Genomic DNA, 20,775 nt, shown 5'->3' on the forward strand with positions numbered 1-20,775 from the left:
AGCATCAATGATTAATCAAAGCTGCGTTGTTTTCATTTCAGAAGTAAGTAGGCCTACTGGACATGGGGCGTCCTGCTTGCACTGCTGGTATTATTCCAGACTACGGAGCGGATGGCTCAGGTTTGAATCCCCATTGCGACGTTCTGAATTTAGGTGGTTTTGGGGAGTTTTGAAGGTTTCCCACAAAACAGGCTTTCCACCCATCTGGCGCGGCCTACGGTAGATGGTCGTTAAATTCAGAGGTCCCGCCACTTAATAACTTTACAGTGGGGAAAGCTAGCAGCGTTAAACATAAACAATGATGAATGAACACTCAACATTTATAAGTAACCTAACACTCTTCCCCCTTGCATCTGTAATTGATCAGTATAACTACCTATAGCTCGCTACCCAAGAATTACAAAGTTCTACCTGCTTATTACCTAGTTTTGAAAAATTTCATGTTTAAAATTTTGAGTTTCACAAAATGTCAAGCTTTTACGAATGAAATTCTTTAAATATCTTGACAATGACTCCGAATAACATTACGATTTTGATAGAGCAGATAGGACATTTGGTTTCTGACCCCATGGTCTAAGTAACTCAAAACGGCCAAAAATGTCAAATAGAACAGTCACACAATGGGTTGGCAAAGGGAGTTCTTGTGAATTCAGTATAGCCATGAGAGTTTAGTGGGGTGTGGCAGGTTCTCAGACATAATTATAAAAGCAACAAAATACAATAAATATAAAGCATATCAAAACAAAGGATGTGGTCATTTTCATAATTTGTATTTCAAGTAGAGGACTTTTGTGCATAAAGAATGCAGGGGAGGGAAAAACCAGCACAATTCTGGTTACAAATAAGCTAAACAAAAAGAAAGATAAAAAAGAAAGAAAGGAGATAAGACAGTTAATGTTATTGATACTTATATGTGCCAATGATAATACTAAATAGTAATAATACATGTAAAAACAACAATGAAAAAACAAAAACAATCATTATATGGGCCCCAGGAACTTCGTACCAGATGGTTAAACAACAATGAACAATGTTTAAAAAGTTCTTCATGATTCAAAGCTATTATAGCATTCTCCCATCACAGAAATTGAAACAATACACACAAGTAGCTAAAGACACTGAATGACTCAGTAGGTCACGTTATATAGTGCAAGCTTTACTAAAAAATAAATTTTTAAGTAACAAGGAAGAAGAATATATGTTATCTTGAATTTGTGTTAAATATAATTTGAATGGTGGGCTGTATTTGGCTGACATCTGATAAACAATATCTTTTTTTTTTTTATCTGGGAAGGAAAAATGTGCAATTGTATCAAAGCTTCCAAAAAAAACAGATAGTCGAATCTGTCCAAGACTGCCACCCATTGTCGTGGAGAAAAAAACGGTTGTCAAAGACAGATGGGCACTTTGGATAGTGTCATTACGACATTTAAAAGAAAACACAATGGAGGAAGTAGGAAGTGTTTTTTTAAAATACAGGTGGTTGTCTTGGACAGGTAGCCATTAGATCAGGTTCGACTATATTTAAATACCTATAATATAGGCAACAAGCTACTAATCAGATAAATATGACTGGAAAAAATGTTTGAAGGTAAAGCTGATTCATGAAGACTTTACATTTTATGAAAACAAGCAATGTATTTTTATACAATTTAGATTATGTATAATAACATGTAGAAATTTAACAAATATCTTTTTTTCTTCTAAAAATTTTTTTTATTTATTGTGGAACATGCATTAAACATAGACATGTTTTGTCACAAATACTGACTACTTTTGGTTTATATGTATAATCAACAAAATCAACAAAGCAAAGCAATCTTCTATTCACGCTGACTATGCACAAGCAAATAACAAGTAAAAACAAAACACATTTCTGATTACGTTTCAGTTTTTAACATGATGTAACTTATTATCAATAGTCAACATATTTCATTACCAAATGTTAAGAGGAACACAGTTTTGCCCCTTGTTTTTTAGGTTTTTGTCTTCACAAATTTGGGGTAAGGTGTCGAAAAAATCCAAGCATTTGTCGGGACGAATAATCCATCATACAGGTTTTATTCTGAACTGGCCTCCTGTGTACAATTCTTTAGATACTGAAATCAACAGTAAGGAAGCAATTGACCAGCATTCATTTCCTAAGAATTCCTTAATCAACAACAATAGAAATGTACTATCCTTTTCAGCACCAAAAAAAAAAAAAATGCAACAACCAAAAGTCATTTTACTTCTCAAATACAACAAATTGCATGTAAAAACAAACCCCAGTCACATGAATCATTAACAATCATTTATAGAAATCATTATTCAAGACAATCAGAGGGTTGCATGCAACATCAATAGCATTGTACTTTTGTGCACATATTTATTGCATATTAGGACTATATAATACCTCATTGCCCTTTTGTGTAAATCAAGTAGAGGGTTGTACAATTGGGATAAGAGAGGAACAACAGCAGTGGAAAACATCTGGTGTGGATACTTATTGTGAGAGAGATGACTAACTTGGACAAAGGGGGAAAAAGAAAAAAAGGAAATATTGAGAGGATCCCCAGGCAGTTACATTAGAGTTATTTGATTTTTTCCCGGTTACAATACATCCTTCAGACATCAAATTTATACATATGACTTCTATCATTCTTTTCTAAAATGTGGCATCTCCATATTAACTCAGTAAAAAAAAAGACCCTTTCATTTCTTACAATTATCTAGATCTATCCCATAAATAAATTCAGTGGTGAGTTTGATCACTAGGAAGACCTGTGTGGTATTGTCAGATAAGCAAGCATCATTTTCTAGATGCTGGACTCATTAACGGGGGGTTAAAAAACAAAAAAACCAACTTGAATATGATATGCTTCATTTGTCACATAATGTGACAGCACCAATTTCCAGCAAGATTTGAAGCTTCCATGGCTTTATTTAGATTTGCTCCATAACCCTTCCATATATTTCAAGAGCACAGTGCAAAACCAATGCCTATTATCATGTAAAGTAAAAACAGCATTATTTAGAAAGAACCATTAGCAAGACCTCTAGACTAGTAAGAATAAATTGAACTGGATTTCTTTTGGACAGGAGACCAAGTGTACAACCCTTATATAATCACTGTAAATCACAAGCTCAAATGAATTCCTGTACACGGCTTAGATTCAAACTTACACTAGAGGTTTATTCATCCTTCTTGTCAATGCGAAGGGTCTTGTCATTTGAGGGGTCCAAAAAATCTTTGCCAGAAACATCCGTCAGGTTCGTACACTCTCGGATAGCTGAATTCGGCACCTGAAATAGGAACGAGTAATAATCTTCAGCTAGTCAACATGACAACATCCACATTTCACCAGGAACATATTAGGATAACAGTACAGTGGTCTCCACCAAAGAACCCTGTCATTCGGAGAAAAAAAAAGTAGGTTCATACGCAGACTTCACTTTTTGGCAGTTTTCAAGGGAGATCACCCAGTTCCTACTAGTTAGCTTCCTGATTACCACTTACTGTTTTCAGTTGAAATCTATCATGCTTTAGGTGATCCTGAAGTCTAAGGGAAAATAAAAGTTGGGGGGGGGGGGGGGTTGCCATGCAAGAGAAACAGACTCTTGAACAAGTTGAAAAACCACAAAATTACTGACTTTCCCATTTCGATATAGAGCTCAAATGCCTGCTTTGGCATTCTGTAGTAATTTGTAAGTGTGCATACACAGGATAGATTCTACCAGATCCTAACCTAAACATTAAAACAATACTGAGCCTCTCCACTTCGACACCAATCCCCTTCCCCCCGTTTCCTTATCCTTCATTAGAAACCACTGGGTGTAACAGTTACAGTATCTCACCCCTTCTTCTAAACATGCCTATCAGAGGGCAAGCATGCTTATTTGTAAGCAGGCAGTGCTTAGTAAAAAAAAAAGGGTAGGAATGTTGTTGCTTCCAAATTACTTGGCTTACCGGTACTGTTCCCTGGACCCTTACTTACCAGACACATCTCCCACAGTTTCAACAGTCCAGTAAGTGAGCATACACATATTTGCATGTATAGCAAAAACACACCAGACTGATTTTAAATTTCAAATGTAGATGTTTTAACATCTCCATTGACAGAACTTACATCCTTTTTTAAAAAGAAATGTTTTGAACCTGCCTGTCAGGGCCAACCTAGGCTGGGCGGGATACAACGTCTAGCAGAAAATTTGAGATACTCTATAAAAATTTACCCACATGGGAATCAAACACAAGTCAAAGAAAATATTGTGCAAGTGTCAAGGGCACCATACAAAAGCTTTGCTCTGGTTTTGTACAAAAGTTTTCTGTGTGCGACGGCAAAGCACTTAACTGCTACACCATAAAAGTCTGTCCACACTGATTAGAAAAATGTTTTTAATTAAAAACATAGCATGAATGAGCACCCAGAAATCGCGACTTGAGTGCTTTCTTGTCGTACCTTCATTTTTTTAAACAGTGAAAACAGTTCATAACAAAGAGTGAGCATAAGAAGCAGTCACTGAGGTTGCAAAATGTAAACTCATGACTTCTTTGACAAAATACATTGGTGACAATAAGGTTTACATTCAGGGGAAGCTGTTAGGGCAAACATATGAACTGAGCAGGATGGTCCAGTATATGACTGATACCAGACTCCAGGTGCGATGAGATCGAGAAAAAGAAGAAGAAGGTCTGACTTCCCCTTACCTTGACCAGCGGCGTGTACTGAGGGTGGTGATGCTCGATGACGGGGTTGTTGCTGGCGCGGTTGTAGGCACACAGGAAGGCCCAGCGGCGGTGGGGACTCTGGTTGGGGGCGCTGGTGTGCAGTAAGTTGGAGTGGAAGAACAAGGCATCGCCTGGAGAAAACCAAAATACCAGGACCTGATTAAGAAAAATTCATGGTGAAATGTTTCTTTTTTTCAATGCTTGATTTCAACAAGGTAAACTGGGAATAGAAGGCAAGCAGAAGTGCTAATTTAATGGCTACAATAAAAAAAAAGGCTCAACTTTTAGGACCCGAGGAAACATGTGCAAAAGGTTTAAAAATTCATAGAATATACTGCCAAATACATCTTGGATGAAGAAGTCAGGTAAAATCTGGACAATTTCAGAACTTCGGATTTATGGATTTATCCGGAAAATTGAGCAGATCACAGTCAATGGAAGAGAGAGGTCAAGACTTATCTGAAAGAAAAGAGCTTAACAATTCAGACATAGATCGATGTTAACAGTTGCAAACCATGTACACTCCAAATTATTACTTTCAAGGAAATCAGTGTACATCCTGTTTTGTTTTGGTTTGTTTCCACCAGCAGAGGCAGTTACACAAACCTGCTATACAGTAAAGGGCAATAAAGATTAAAAAATGAATAAAAGAATATACTCAATTACACAAATCTTTGTATAGTACTCATGCAATTGTCATAGAGAGACATGCTTGGAGGAGCAGAAAACAGGTTAGGGTAGAGCTCATGAATTTCAGCGTTAATTAGAACTTTGAACTGACTGATTTACTCATTGAAGCAGCAAACTCATATTCAATGAGTGAAAACTTGAACTGTTATGTTTAAGCATCAACATCCTTTCACATCAGAGTGCTACTTTTCATTACTTCTGTTATCTGTAGGGGGACTTTGACCACTCAGAAGCTGTATATTATCTCTGCTTATTGAACTTAGAGAGGTCAACTAGTAGTGATCACGCTGACAAGCAGCCTTCTTCGTGTGACCCTACTATTTTGAGGTATTTCTGAGAGCTATAAGTTCTGGATATTATCAAAAATGGTTTGATTGATAGCACAACATGATTTAATTGTAAAAAAACCTCTCTTTTCCTGTTCCCCAATATTTTCCTTGCCACTGTTTTTTGCTTTTCCACTTTACGATTTGAGCTATTAATAATGCAGACCTTTCTTTAAACATTCATTTTTTATTAAATTAAATTTTTTTTTTAAAGTTCAAGTTTTCAACCTTTGTGCAAAGGGCCCAGTGGTAAGTAAAGAATGAAAGCTGGATTCCCAACAATGATAATTACACAATTAACTTTTAACCCTAGACAGAACAACTGAATAGCATGCTCCTGCTAGAAAAAGTATGATGCTTTTAAAGAGTCGTTTCACTACACAAAAGCCCAATTATTAATTTTAAGCCCTATATTTCTCAAAAACAAAGGCTTCGTTGACAACAATGCACAGTCAAAAACGACAGTCACTCTCATCAGCATTCAACAGACATTTCAGGTCAAAGTAACTTTATCTTCACACATGTCAAAAACAGCTCCCACTGAGCGGTACTGCAAACTATGGCCTCAAAAATTGTGTTCATAGTCATATCATGTGTTTTTATACCACAACAATTTACAAATAGATATCATGTTTTTAAAACACTGTTCATACATTACTCTACTAGCCCAGAGAAAAGAAGTTAGTTTAGTTTTAGTAGAGGTTTAACGGCACTCTCAACTGCATAAGGTCATATGAGCGCCAGAAGATTAGAAGTGTTACAAGAGAGTAACAAACACAAAAAAGAAGGAGGGGAGATAAAGACGATAGATTTTTTCTAGGAAAGAAGGACCAAACCACACCAGAGCACCCGCCAATCACCCACTAAAAGACGTTATTAACAAAAATTTTAAAAAAAAGTAAAGTAGTGTATGGGTTTAACAACCTGTTCAACACTGTTAGGCAATTTTAAGAGGCGGGACCTCCAAATTTAAGATCCATCTCCACTGTGACCAGGCCAAATGGGTTGAGAGCCTTGAAAACTCAACAAAATAATAATAGTTCAAGAATACCCAGTCACTGATCTGAACCAGACCCAACCACTCCATCATTCAGCACCTCATACAAAATGAACCACACCGCAAGATACTAAAAGGGACAAAGAAGGTGGAGAACTTGAACTCAGAAATGACACCACACCAAGATTAGAACTTACAGCCAAACCTGCTCTAACAGCAACCTGTATAGTTTGTAGTGTGAGACAATTATCTGTACCAACAGCCTCTTCTGACCCCCCCCCCTCCCCTCTGCATTTTTTAATATATTATAATAAAATTTTGTTAGATGGCCGCCTGTCTAAGATGGCCACTTTTCTCCTTGGTCGGCCAACTTAAACAATGGAAAAATATTGACAGCAAACTTAAACTTCATTCAAAGTTTTTCAGTTGATCAAGCAATAAATCTGTTCTCACCCCAATACATAAAAACTTTCTGTCAGTGACAAACAAATAGTGACTTCCTTTCCCATGTTTACTCTTTCAATTTCTGAGTGATCAGTCTAACTGTAACGAATGAAGCTTGAACGTCTTCAGCATTTTAAAACGAAGTGAGAGAAACAGAACAGAAGGTCAAATCCAGACGTCACTGAAAGCTACCCTTGAGGGGTTCACAAAAGGTGCAACTCTCAAGCTGAATTGTTGGAGTCACTCATTTGCTACAATCTCTGGCATAACACTGGCATTTTTCCTCCCTGTTTGTTTTAGTGAGCGTTTTATGGCACTTGCAACACAAGCAGGTTGTATAAGTCCTGAAGATTATTAGAGCTATTACGAGAGAGTAACAAACACAAGAAAAGGAGGAGGAGAGATAAGGATGATAGATGTTTGATAGATTAAAAAAAAGCAGCCCATACCAAAACACCTGCCAACCACCCACATCTTTTCTCCACATTCTGTTATCTGTTCAACTCTCTCTCTCTCTCTCTTTTTCTCTCTTAATGCCATCTGTCCAGTTTAGCAAAACATCCTCTCACTTGACTTTTAACTCCCTAAGGAACATATATGCCATCAGTATTTTCCCTCCAACATATGCCACCAGTAATTTCCCACAGCACCTTTCTCTAGTTGCGACCAAGTCTTTCCCACATTTTTCAACCTTTCTCCATAATGTTGTAATTCATCTTCCTATATATTTCTCTGACCGTTTAGATTTCATCTCAGTCACTTTCTGGTTGTACTTGTCATCCACATTTTAAAAAGGGACCTGATCCATCACTAGTACCTCTGTGTCACTTCCTTTTCCACATGTCTTTATTTACAAGCAAAAAACACTCCCTCAAAAACCGCATAGAATATGAGCTTCTTGCAAAATGCCCCTGTACTGCATAAAACTCATACACAATTTTTTTTAAAAAGTTAAACATAAAGAAAAGTATAAGTTTGTGAGCAAGCATGACGATACCTTTCTCCAGTTCCACAAAGCGCAGGGGAAGGACTTTCTTGAGTTCCCCGACACGATCCAAATCAGCCCCAGTCTGTCCACCGACCATCAGGTGTTCGATACGACCGCACTTGTGGGAGCCTTCAAGAATCTGAGGAGAGAGGAGTGAGCATGAGCTGATTCACAAAAACCCATCTAGAAGCAGATCGATTAGAAATCGTTGGCCAGCTGTATAGATGTACAAAGCCCTACATTTTGAGAAAAAAAATTGCAATTACAGTTTCTTAATCTGTGGTATCAGTTGTATGAGAATTATTTTGTTGAATTTCAAATTCTAAATGTTGAAATAAAGCAAGACAAGATATACAAAATAGGTACAGTTGTCACAAGAATAAAACAGTTTTTTCTCTATCAGATATTGATATATACGCATTCATCATCATCATTGCCGTTCTCACCCTCGATCACGGTATAGGCCACGAACAAACCCTTTCCACCTTTTCCTATCCCGGGCTACCCTCTTGATGTTAGTTATTACATGTCTTCCCACTTTTCTGTACATCTGTTTCTGTAACTCTTCTCCAGGTTCCACATGGTCTTCCCTTAGATCTTTTACCCCGTGGATTCCAATGCGGAGTTGATATGCATTTTCCATACGCAAAGTAACACAAAAGAAAGGAAGCAAGAGCTATCAGTGGTACCTTCCAACCACCTGGTTTTTGTTTAGTTTTTTAAAGAGTTTTACAGCACTTGCAACACAATAAGGACATATAAGGGCCGAAAATTAAAGGTGTTACAGCAGAGTAACAAACACAGAAAAAAAATAGGAGAGATCAGGATGATAGATGTTTGATAGGAAAGAAGGAGCAAACCACACCAGAGCACCCGCTAACCACACCAGAGCACCCGCTAACCCCACCTGGTTTAGGATAGGTTGGAGGCCTAAACAGGTGTCACCCTAATCATGAAAAAGTACTCTCCAGTATGAAAGCATTGATTCATATGCCAATATGCGAAGTTTTGGTAAGTAACTCAGAAGGATATTACTCTATCAATGTCAAGGAACAAATCACACGCACATACCTGAAGGCAGCCGTTTTCCTTCCAGCACTTGTCTATGGCAATGAAGACAGTCAACATGTCAGGAAACAGGCAGCCATTCTTGTACCAGTAGCTGAGGCATGGGTCGGAGAGGAGAGTTTTTAGTTTTAGTAGAGGTTTTACGGTGCTCGCAACTGCATGAGGTCATATGAGCGCCAGAAGATTAGAGCTGTTACAAGAGAGTAACAAACATAAAAAAGATGAAGGGGAGATAAGGACGATAGATGTTTGATAGGAAAGAAGAAGTAAACCACACCAGTGCACCCGCCAACCACCCATGGAGAGGAGAGTGAGAAAAGAATGGACGATCATATCCCAAAATATTTTCAAACTTTAGTGAGCTAAAGAGGGCTATATCCTTTCCAAATCCAAGAAGTGAAACGTAAAAAACAAAAACAAAAATCACAAAAACGTTTAGATAACTTTTTTTTTACTTACTTAATTGACTCCAGTACAAGAGAAAGCAAAAGGGGGGTGTAATATACGAGAACCTGTTTTAAAACCTGAGCAGCAGGCTTTAGCTATATTTTTTGTTTTTGTTTGAGAAATTTCATTCCTCGTATTCATTCCACTAGCTAGAAGCTTCTTCTAGGGACTAAATTTGAAATTCCAGAGACAGAAAAGTGTAAATGATTTTGTTTGAGTCCCTAAAAGCTGTACATACCCTTAGTGACTAAGACAAAAAAATGAAAAGATAAACAGGAAAGAATAGGTTATCTAAAAGAGTCTATTGTTGACCAGTTGTTCAGATGTACTCAGCCAAAATCTTAAAAAACAAATTTTATAGCAATTCCTTAATCTGCAGTTTGAGTAGCACAAGCTCAAGAAATATTTGGGCAAAATTAAAACCTAAAAGTTGGAGAAAAAAAACCAAGTAAGAAAAGATACATAAAGTAGGCACAATATTAAAAAGAAAGAAACATTTTTTTCTCCCTCCTGAAGAAAGATTTGTTTCTTTCTGGGCCTGGAACAGTTGTACTGGTTACCGATTATACAAATCTTTAAAATCATGAGAGCAGCCTGTCTAAATGGACACAAAACTATAAACTAGCGTTTTAACGTCGTTTAAAAAAATTTTTGTAAGTGTTTTACCGCACTTGCAAAACAATAAGGTCATACAAGTGCCGAAGATTAGAGGTGTTACAAGAGAGTAACAAACACATAGAAGAAAAAGGGGAGAAAGTTGAGTTTTAGTAAAAGTTTTACTGCACTTGCAAACACAATAAGGTCATATAAGTGTCGAAGAATAGATCATGTGTTACAAGAGAGTAACATACACAAAAAAGAAAAGGGAGGGGAGAAAAGGACGACAGATGTTTGATAGGAAAGAAAGAGCAAACCACACCAGAGCACCCGCCAACCACCCACGTTTTAACTTCAATGTTCCCACAGTCTTATAAGTAGGGGTTAATATACTGACCCATAGTCCTGGTGCCACACATGCTCCCCGCCAGTGTAAGGTTCCTTCATCATCAGTTTTGTGTGATAGTGATAGACCTCTCCGCCTAACAACTGAGAACACAAAACACAGTTTACCTTCTTGCAGACATTTTCACAAGTGGATAGTTACAGAACATTGGCTGATATTTATAGTAACAGCCATCTTGTGTGCGTCATAAAATAGTGTTTTTCATTCTGACAAAAGACAAAAGAAGTTCCAGACCTACTGTCTCACTGTCTGGTCTGGAAAAAAAAATGTGGAGTAAAAAAAGAAAGCTTTTTTTTTTCATATTAGCAAAGTGTTATGATAATGCTCAATATATTATGTATGTTAAAGAATAGGTCAAACAAGATGGCTGTTACTATAAATATCGGCCAATGGCGTACTCCTAACGTTCTCTAACTATCCCCTTGAGACATTTTCACAAACATAGAAAGAAAATGTTTTTCAATCTGAGAGAAAATTTGCTTATCCTTCAAAGTTGAGCTGGTCTATCATAAATAAAATAAATATGTCAAGAGAGAGTGAGAGAGAGAGAGAGAGAGAGAGAGAGAGAGAGAGAGAGAGAGAGAGAGAGAGAGAGAGAGAGAGAGACAGAGACAGAGACAGAGACAAACAGACAGACAGACAGACAGACAGACAGACAGACAGAGAGACAGACAGACAGACAGAGTGAAGGACAACGAAAGAGAAAGAAGGTACATGAAAATGGAGTGATATGAAGAGATAAAACAAAGAGAAACAAATAAGGGGAAAAACATAGAAATGGGATCAAGAAATAGAAAAAGAGAATAGGAATAGGATACAGAAAAGAACTTACCTCCTCCGAAGTGGTGACAACTTTCTCGCACCGCCCAACCATCCCCGTCACATCATTGCCAGGGTGACTCCACAAACACAATCGGCTCTTGCGGCCATCACTGTCATTGATCTGAAATATGCAATAAGTAGTCATGAGCACATTCCCTTTTCACAGCCCCCCTCAGAGAGACATATTTGTAGATCAACAATGGCAGTCTGCCGAAACGCAGTTCTGCTTTTAGGGGCATCCTTTTTCTCTTCTTCCATAAGGCCATTATCATGGACCGAAAACATGTAGAATGATACAGCAGAATCTCTGTGGCATTCAAGCCTTGATTGTATGTAGCGATATACTCATGAATACATTTCAACACTTCAGCAACAATGTGAAAAAAGGAATGGAGCCATCAGAGGTGCCAGCCAGAACATGTAAAGGGTAGTGATGTTATTCCTCGGAGAGCGTTTACTAATTGTTGAAGATTTTGAGACTACTCCACCATTACACTCACTGAATGGGTGAGCCAGCCCCTCTAATCTGTTAAAATACTGAGAAGATATTAGCATCTGTATTTAAATGACAGTGAAAGGTAAAGTAGTCTGTATCTCCGACACTTAATACTTCTCCGAGGAATAATATCACCTCCCTTTATGTGTTCTGACTGTCCAACTCACAACCATGTTGCAGCCAGTTCAAATCCTGATCAGGACATGATACTGTGTCCTCGAGAAAGACACTTTATACAAATTTTCCTCATTTCATCAAGGTGAAATTGGATATCAGGTATAGACAGAGAAAGATCCTATCTGCATGTCAGCATCTGACTGCCAGCAAAATAGTAGCTTGCACTGGACGTTTCCCTGAAAGCTAAGAATGTTTCTGAACATTATAACCTCTTGAGAGGTAATAATGAATTGTAAAGCACACAGAGCCTCCTTTCTGGCATGTACACATGAAATATGCAATCTATTCTGATATCTATTACTAACGTATGCTTGATTCCTCATTCTCACCCCCCAAAAATGTCATTTAAGCAATGCAAAATTAGGTAATTTTGTAAAAGTATGAATATTTTCAACAAGTCAGGCATTTGGCACTACTTTTCGGATACTAGTTATTTCATTCTTAAGAGTTAAATCACAGCATGTAAGAAGACTCCCCTGTTGTTTAAAAACATATAATTTAGTGAGAGCTAAAGTGTGTACATATATGATATGAACCTCATATTAAAAAATTTTGAGTATAATATACAAGAAGGGATAAGTGAGGTACAGGCTGCAACAGTAAAGTTGTGTGGAGCATTTTGAAAGTCCAGAAATAGATGAGTGTTTGTAGCCTACATGACAAACTCAAACAGCTGGCCACTTCGTTTTGAACAAAAAATCAAACTACAGGTCAACACAGATAATGGTCCCTATCTCAAGTGATCTGATAACATATTAAGGACCGTCGTTGACCTTGTAAGACTTCAGTTAAACCAAAGAGCACACAAAAGGGCAGTAAGTGGATCTTTTTCAGTCAGTTAGGTTTACAACACTCAAATCAAATCCATTTGTCTAGACTCCAAATTTCAAATCTAAAACAAAATTCTTTTACTATCTTCATTAAATACTAAAGTAAGTGCCAATATTAGACATCAACATTTTTTGGTTTCTTTTAAAGATAAAATTTGTGGAATTAGACATTAAATTATTTAACTGATATCATGTCTCGGCTCAAATATGAAAAAGCAATTTATTTTAACAGTTTTTTAAAAGAACAGTTTCAAATTCCATGTCTTTATCAATAACCACAGCTACAGCCAATATCTCAGCCTAAATCAGCATGGAATTTCTTTTGATTTTCATATAAACAACCTGAATGAACAATAAGGAAGACAAACACCCACTGTAAATGAGTTCTTCACAACAGCATCGGTGCTCTCAAGAGCTTCCTTCACTTTAAGCCACTCTTCTCTGTCCAAAAGACCTCTGGGGAAACAAAGTCACAAACCAGATTTCAACAAATAGGCCTATAAAGTAGGGCCAAAGATAATAATTGTCTATGAAGTGGTGCACGTAACGGTGCCAGGCCACTTGGCGGTCCACTGAAATCTTTCTGTTCTACTTGACTGACTACTACTGGACCAGTCTGACAACTGTTCCACTTTTATAACAGTCTACTACATTGTAATCTACTACAAACCAAACTTGACAGTCTACTTGTCTTCTACAATCCAAACCAAAAAAAACATTTCCCCTTTGCATATAAATATATATATATAAAAGCTTGGGACTGTCCTTCGGCATATCAAAAATGATTTTGATTCTGAAAAGGACCGTAAACGTTTTGACAGGGGAAGGTTGGGGCTGTGCGTGCATGTGTATGTGTGTGTATGTGTAAGGGGGGTTCTGTTGCTCCCTTTGATTTCTTGAAAGTCTTGCATCAGGATGTGGAATGTGGAAGTGATTGATAGTAGACTGTCAGGTAGATATAGGTCAGTTACAGGACTAACGGTAGACAACATTAAAGCAGCAAGCTGTAAGTGGATTGACACCCATTTAACTTTGTCTCCTTTAAATTGTTGCAAACAACACTGACATTTTTCAATTAAAATTGCAAAAGAAATAATATATCAACTTATACTAGAAGATATTAGCCTTGTCTTCAGTCCCAAAGTCAGTCAGCATTTAAAGAGGCCTGTAAATTTAAATCAAAATACAGTCGAACCTGAGTAAGACGAAATCGCAAGGGAGCCAGAAAAAAATTCCGTCTTAGACATTTTCCGACATAGATAGGGGAATTTAGGGGGAGATGGAGGTTGGGGGGGGGGGGTTCAAAGGCCCAGCCAGTGGGATCAAGGATCGCTTGTCCAATCGGCAAGCAGTGGTCAAAACTTTACACCTCTCAATTGCTATCCTGTCTGATAATGACATGCGTCAGTCTTACTTATCCAATTACCACCAGTGCTTGCCTTTCATAGGACCACTGTTTGACCTATTAAAAACAGAAACGTTTGAACATCTCCCTTGCTTCCATCCTAAGCCCCACCCACCAATGCCACCCCTTACTGCCATCATTCTAACAACAATTCAAGGAACTCTTTTCTCGGCTGGCCGTACGATCAGGGCGGCAGGCATTGGTCAGTCTAATTTCACAACTCTGGCTTTTGGCTACCCAGGAAAGTTTCCGTAGTAGTGGCTCGCTACTCGAGCACTCTCGCGGGCAGTCGTGAGATTTCACACCCACACTCCACTGACCATCTGCATCACTCAGCGGGCTCACATGATGGGGTAACATCTACCCCCAAATTGCACCCCTATTCCCCTTCCTCGCCCAGCCGCATGACCATAGCGTTAGTTTAGAGCCAGCGGAACCAAACTTGCGAATTTTGTTTCAAATCAGGGCTGAGCGGGCAAAGCATTTTCCGTCTTAGACAGGTGAAATCCTCGGAAGGGAGCGGATTTGTCTTTCTGTTTCCGTGTTGGACAGGTTTCCGTTTTATACAGGTAATTAAAGAGGAATATATCAAGGGGGGAGCAGGGAGACTCCGTTAAGACAGGTTTCCGTTTTATACAGGTTTCCGTTAAGGCAGGTTCGACTGTAAAAAAAATTTTTAAAGGAAGAAAAAAGAGTGAATGTAAAATACACAAAATAAATAAATTACCAATTTTTTTCTTGTACACATAGATAGGAGACAGTTTAGAAAAATCACTCAAACTGAATTATACCTTCCTTTTTTTAAACTTGAAAACATTTTCATGTCGATACAATTGACATAACATAACCATAAAATCGACAAAGAAACCAAAGAAGTAATGGGCTTTATAACATACAAGTCCAAACTCAAACTCAGATAGTTTACTTAGAATCTTCTTAATAGTTCACAAGGTGATCTTGCTGAAAAAAGTAGGCAAGGGAGTGATCAAAATTCTTTGCAATTTGTATATTTAGAGATTAATCTTCTCCATGTCACCAATTCATCAGATCTACTCAACATGATGATTTCATCTGTAATGGCAAACACCACAGTACAGTATCTCAGATACTGAAGTTTAATGACAAGCAAAAGCGAGATACAGCTTAGCTGTGAAGGATACCAATATAAAATGACATAACACAGTATTGAGAAAGTGATAATGCTACCTGACAATGATGTATCCAGCCTCCTCAAAGTCTCTTTTCATTTGGGGAGTGACTTGAAAATTTTCAGTGAATGTGAATTCTGAAATAGCAGTAGGTGATATAAAATTTTTATTTTTTATGAAGGTGGAACTCAATTTGCAAGACAGGAGGAGTAAATAACTTACAAAATAACCATTATTATAACTAATCTAATTAACTTTCTATCCTCATGACTATAACAATAGAATTAAAATGAGTACATACTACTCTTTTATAAAATATCACAATAAATTTTGTACTATTTTACTTTTTCATTACCATCCCATGCTCAGATAAAAGACATGTTATGATCTGTGGCAAAAAATTCTGCAACAGCTTATTGAGTTTGACCCTGATAGCAGTTCATCTGTGTGCGGAAGTGAAAGTAAAAATTTACATAAATTTATAATCAGGATTAGTCATCATGATCATTCAACAAATCCACTGCTATACTAGTCTTGCACTGAGCAGTCAAAATGATTTGTGTCCAGTTCATAGTGATTTTGTTTCAGTAATATTTCAGTTAAAACCTGAGGCTTGAATCTAAGTGGATTTCTGGTGGACTCCAAATTCTGCTATCAAAAATATTTTTACTTTATAGAGTTAGTATATTAGGTATTCTTTTACTTCCACTACCGTCTCATGCTCAGGTTTTTTAAAGCACTGTTCTTGTTCATTATATTATGTAATCTCCTTACACTCACATAACTCACTTAGAAGCTGAGTCCGAATAAATTAAAACATTTTTTCCGACCTGAGTTTAGATAAAACCGATATTCGGACTTGAGTCCGAATAGATGAAAATTATAGGTCGGCTTTATTTCTCCGAACGTTAGGGAAAATAAACTTGAACTCCATTTCTCCGAACGGTTTCCGTTCTCGGGATTTTTTTTATTGAGTGGCCCTCATGTGTGTATGTGTGTGTGTGTGTGTGTGTGTGTGTGTGTGTGTTTGTGTGTGTCAGGTGTGACCGGGGGCGTGGAGGGATTTGTTTTGTTTACATGAATGAACGATTTTAGTTTTTGCTTTATGGATGACTAAATGCAAAATAGGTTACTGCCAAAGTCGAGCAGTCTTGTTTTCTCGAAGTACCTTTTGAAGGCATTTTCAAATGAAGTATAGTCCGGGAACATTGCCCCAACCACAATTGGTATCTGAATATTCAGACTTTAAAAAATCTCTAGCTCTAGAAATTGAATTCGATGCAAAAATGTTTCATGCAGTCCTCACAGAACGACAGAATGAAAGATGATGCCGAAATCTCTCAAATAACGAAAAAATCTTGAGAACGGAAACCGTTAAGAGAAATAGAGCTCAAGTTTATTTTCCCGAACGTTCGGAGAAATATAGTCACTTCGAAAATTATATTCGGACTCGAGTCCAAATAGAGCTGGCCTATAATATAATATACGGAAGTGACTATTTCTCCGAACGTTCGGGAAAATAAAGTTGAATCTTATTTCTCTGAACGGTTTCCGATCTTGAGATTTTTTTGTTATTTGCGAGTATTAGGCGTCATCCTTTCATTCTGCCATTCTGCGAGGACTGGGAAGAAGAATTTTTTGCATCGAATTCAGTTTCTAGAGCTAGAAATTTTTTAATGTCTGAATATTCAGATACTTCAGTTGTGGTTGGGGCAACGTTCCCGGACTATACTTCATTTGAAAATACTTTCAATAGGTACTGCGAGAAAACAAGACTGATCGACCTTGGCAGTAACCTATTTGCATTTAGTCACCCAGCAAAAACTAAAATCCGTTCACACCTGACACACACGCCGACACACACACACACACACACACACACACACACACAGACACACTCACGGACCACTCCATTCGCTTATTATCAACAAACCTCGAGAACGGGAACCGTTCAGAGAAACAGAGTTCAAGTTTATTTTCCCAAACGTTCAGAGAAATAGAGCAGCCTATAATATATAGATCTATGTGTAATCTGAAGCGAAAATTACTGCAGTTCGACCCTCAAAGTCGTCAAAGCAGTGCATCAGTGGGCGGGAGTGAAAGTATAAATTTACCAGCCGATAATAGAGGCCTAATAATATTAGTTAATACGCTGGTGTGATTTAATTTAAACGCATGCGTAATTTAAAATCTACTAGATTCTAGATCTAGATCTAGTGAGAGAGTCAAAGTCTGAATACAGACGCAGCTGTAGAATCTAATCTAGATTCAAGATCATATTACATAAAAACAACAATTACAATACTGGATTTCTAGATCTACATCTAGATCTAGATCTAGATCTACATCTAGATTCTAGATCTAGACTAGACTCTAGATTTAGTTGTAGATCTCTAGACTAGCTGACTCTAGATTGTAGATCTAGAATCTAGATCTAGATCTAGATCTAGAAAATCTAGATCTAGATTTAGATCTATAATCTACATCTAGATCTAGATCTAGATCTAGCTCTACATCTAGCTAGATCTTGATATAGATCTAGATCTAGATCTAGATATAGATCTAGATCTAGATTCTAATCTAGATCTATAAATCTATAATCTAGATATCTAGATCTATCCGACCTTTCAAAGCCATAGTGTGATTTAGTCGTTCAGTACTGTAGTCCGAATGTCCGAAAGGTTATTTGCGCAAGCAAGTCCAGGAACGATCCGATCGTCCGAACTCTACACCTAACTTAAGTCTGAAGGCAGGCCACCGGCCACTGTGTGACTGTGTGAACATTTAAGGGGCGAAATCAAAACAAACTGGACCTCTGAACTCCAGAACGTCACATGACTGCTAGAAATAGTAAAGGAAAATGTGTCTTCATTTCTGAAAGGAAGAAAAGCTCAGGTACGGAAAATGTAAATTGTCAACCCGGACGTGTGTTCGAAAACGAATTTGTGAGGATTTGTTTTTTTTTGTTTGGAAGGAAACGTACGTGTCATCGGTCACAATCACCTGCACAATGTGATTTAACTTATTTTAAACCTAAATTGGTGTTAAGCGAACCATCCTTTTACTTTGTTCCCCGTTTATGCTTTTATGCACTGCGTAGCACAGTGATACTCAAGTTAATGATGGGGAAATTTCGGGCGACAGCTGCTGTGGCTTTTGACTTGGACACTCTGGTGATATTAATTTTGTCGCTCTCATTGACTGTTGAACTGACAGCTGGTTTCAAAGATGGATTATATTCAACAGATACTGACGATGTGATTCCTCTAAATGAGAAAACATTTCAGAGTGAATTAGTCAACGGCAAACCATCCAAATTTTGGGTGGTGGAGTTTTATAACAGTTGGTGTGGCCATTGTATACATTTTGCCCCGTCATGGAAGAAAGTAGCGACTGGTTTCAAAGGTACGTACCTCAGCAAAACCTCTGAAACAGGTGTTCCACTTTACAAAGGAATCTGCATTGTATAATATATGCATGAATGGGGAAAAAACACATAAAGGCACACTAATTATAAATAAAAAATAAAAAAGTGGAAGAATCTCAGAGATGTTACCAACATTATTTGCTCTCATCTTTTCATTATTTTTTGGTGTTGCAGAGAAATGAGAATATAATCTAGATCTAGAGACAGTAGCGGTGGGTAGTGAAGAGCTCACGGGCTTGAGCCCCTACCCCCTCCCCACCCACCACCCCCAACTCTATCCCAAAGTAAATGAAAGTTTCTCCGTAATGAAATTATAAGCACTTGAAACCATTATGAGCGAACGCAATGAACACAGCGTGATCAACTTGGCGGCTTGCTCGCTTATCCAATCACTGTTGTCACCGCTTACAACTATAGTAACCGAGCAGCCAATCAAATGTCTATAGGGCTCAGAGAAGATGAGCCCTTTTCCCACTGCCCGTCCTTAATGAAACTATTCTTGTAAAAAGGTAGAAGACTGGGAAAAAATAACACTGTACCGAGGGCTCACGCTCTCCTAACCCTGACAATGGGGTGAAAGTTTACAACACACTTTCCCCCACTGACACAGATACCTTTGCGCTCATTGGTTGTTTGTTGGGTGCGTTCACCTTTCTCGACTACACGGCCTAATCCAGCTCATAGAAGTATGTATTATGTTTGAAGTGCTGTGTGTGCATGTTTGTGTTTGTGCCGCTGAGACTTAACATTTATATAAATCAGGTCGAACTACTTTTAAGGCAACTTTTTCATCACACGAAAACTAATTAGAGAAAATTTGGAGGTGAAACAAACAGCTTTGTCCCCACCATCAACAGAATTTTAAAACTAAGAACAAAGAGATGAAAAACAAAGGCAACTCTTCTCGTTTGACTTGAATTATGGTTCTCAAACTGCCGTGGCTCACCGTGAGTATAGGAAAATCACCACTGTTTAGTTCTTATTGCTTGCTATTTGGTGGTAAAGAACTGGAAGCAACCTAAGCCCCACCCACTGCCACTGGATAGAGATCTAAACCTAGCAGACAATTAAATATTTTAAAATGTTATTTAAATATCGAAAAACAAAAGGATAAACATTAACTTTGGATTCATTTATATTATGTTTTTTACACTCAGGAATTCTCATAAAATGGGTGTTCTGCCAATGCTGACAATTTATGCCTTTTTTCTTATCTCACTGCAGTTTCGAGATAAATGGCTTTTTGACAGCGTAATCATTTTAAAAGGCTTCTTCTAAAATTGAATTTTCTAAATAAAATAAAAAAACTAGTCACAATTTCACTTTGATGAATTTTTCACCCAAGAAGTAGGATATAACTTATCCGAATATCGATTTAGCAAATGTATAAAAAAAATTGCCTCCAGAAATGGAAAATTGGTGTTTCGTCAACTTAGGGCAGTGTTTGGATTAAAGTACCAGAGACTAGTACTGTCAAACCTCAAAGTAGTTGTCAACTTTGGGATGAGCATATGATGAAGTAGGCCTACAACAGTGCAGCCTCTCTATTACAACATCATTCGTTGGGACCAGAAAAAAATGTCGTTTAAAATGAGAGTTGTCGTTACAGAGAGTCAACCAAAAATCACTAATGGTATTTACATAATAAGGAAAAAGCGGGCCCTGGGCACCATGTCGCTGTACGGAGGATGTCGTTATATCGAAGGTCATTATAGAGAGGCTGCACTGTAGGTCATACGGCGCTGCTGGTGCTCCCACTCATCTCTCTCTCTCTCTCTCTCTCTCTCTCTCTCTCT

The 20,775-nt window shown here is 37.7% G+C and overlaps 2 protein-coding genes across 2 annotated transcripts in view; one reads left to right on the top strand and one right to left on the bottom strand.

Moving 5' to 3' along the window:
* Positions 1–751: 751 nt before the first annotated feature.
* On the bottom strand, positions 752–18,401 carry LOC101851151 (L-proline trans-4-hydroxylase). Its single transcript, XM_005108921.3, has 9 exons — positions 18,177–18,401; positions 15,611–15,689; positions 13,374–13,455; positions 11,507–11,617; positions 10,666–10,757; positions 9,228–9,318; positions 8,166–8,295; positions 4,691–4,842; positions 752–3,285 (listed from the first exon to the last, which is right to left on the bottom strand). Exons 1-9 carry the CDS (start codon positions 18,187–18,189, stop codon positions 3,175–3,177), a joined length of 861 nt encoding a protein of 286 aa, XP_005108978.1. The 5' UTR covers positions 18,190–18,401; the 3' UTR covers positions 752–3,174.
* Positions 18,384–20,775, top strand: part of LOC101851372 (sulfhydryl oxidase 1) — a 17,842-nt gene continuing 15,450 nt past the window's right edge. The window contains exon 1 of the mRNA XM_005108922.3: positions 18,384–18,957. Within this exon, the coding sequence (XP_005108979.2) occupies positions 18,387–18,957 (571 nt within the window). The 5' untranslated portion in view covers positions 18,384–18,386. The remainder of the gene's footprint in view (positions 18,958–20,775) is intronic.

The sequence above is a fragment of the Aplysia californica genome, unplaced genomic scaffold (assembly GCF_000002075.1).
Source record: "Aplysia californica isolate F4 #8 unplaced genomic scaffold, AplCal3.0 scaffold00734, whole genome shotgun sequence".
Taxonomy (NCBI): domain Eukaryota; kingdom Metazoa; phylum Mollusca; class Gastropoda; order Aplysiida; family Aplysiidae; genus Aplysia; species Aplysia californica.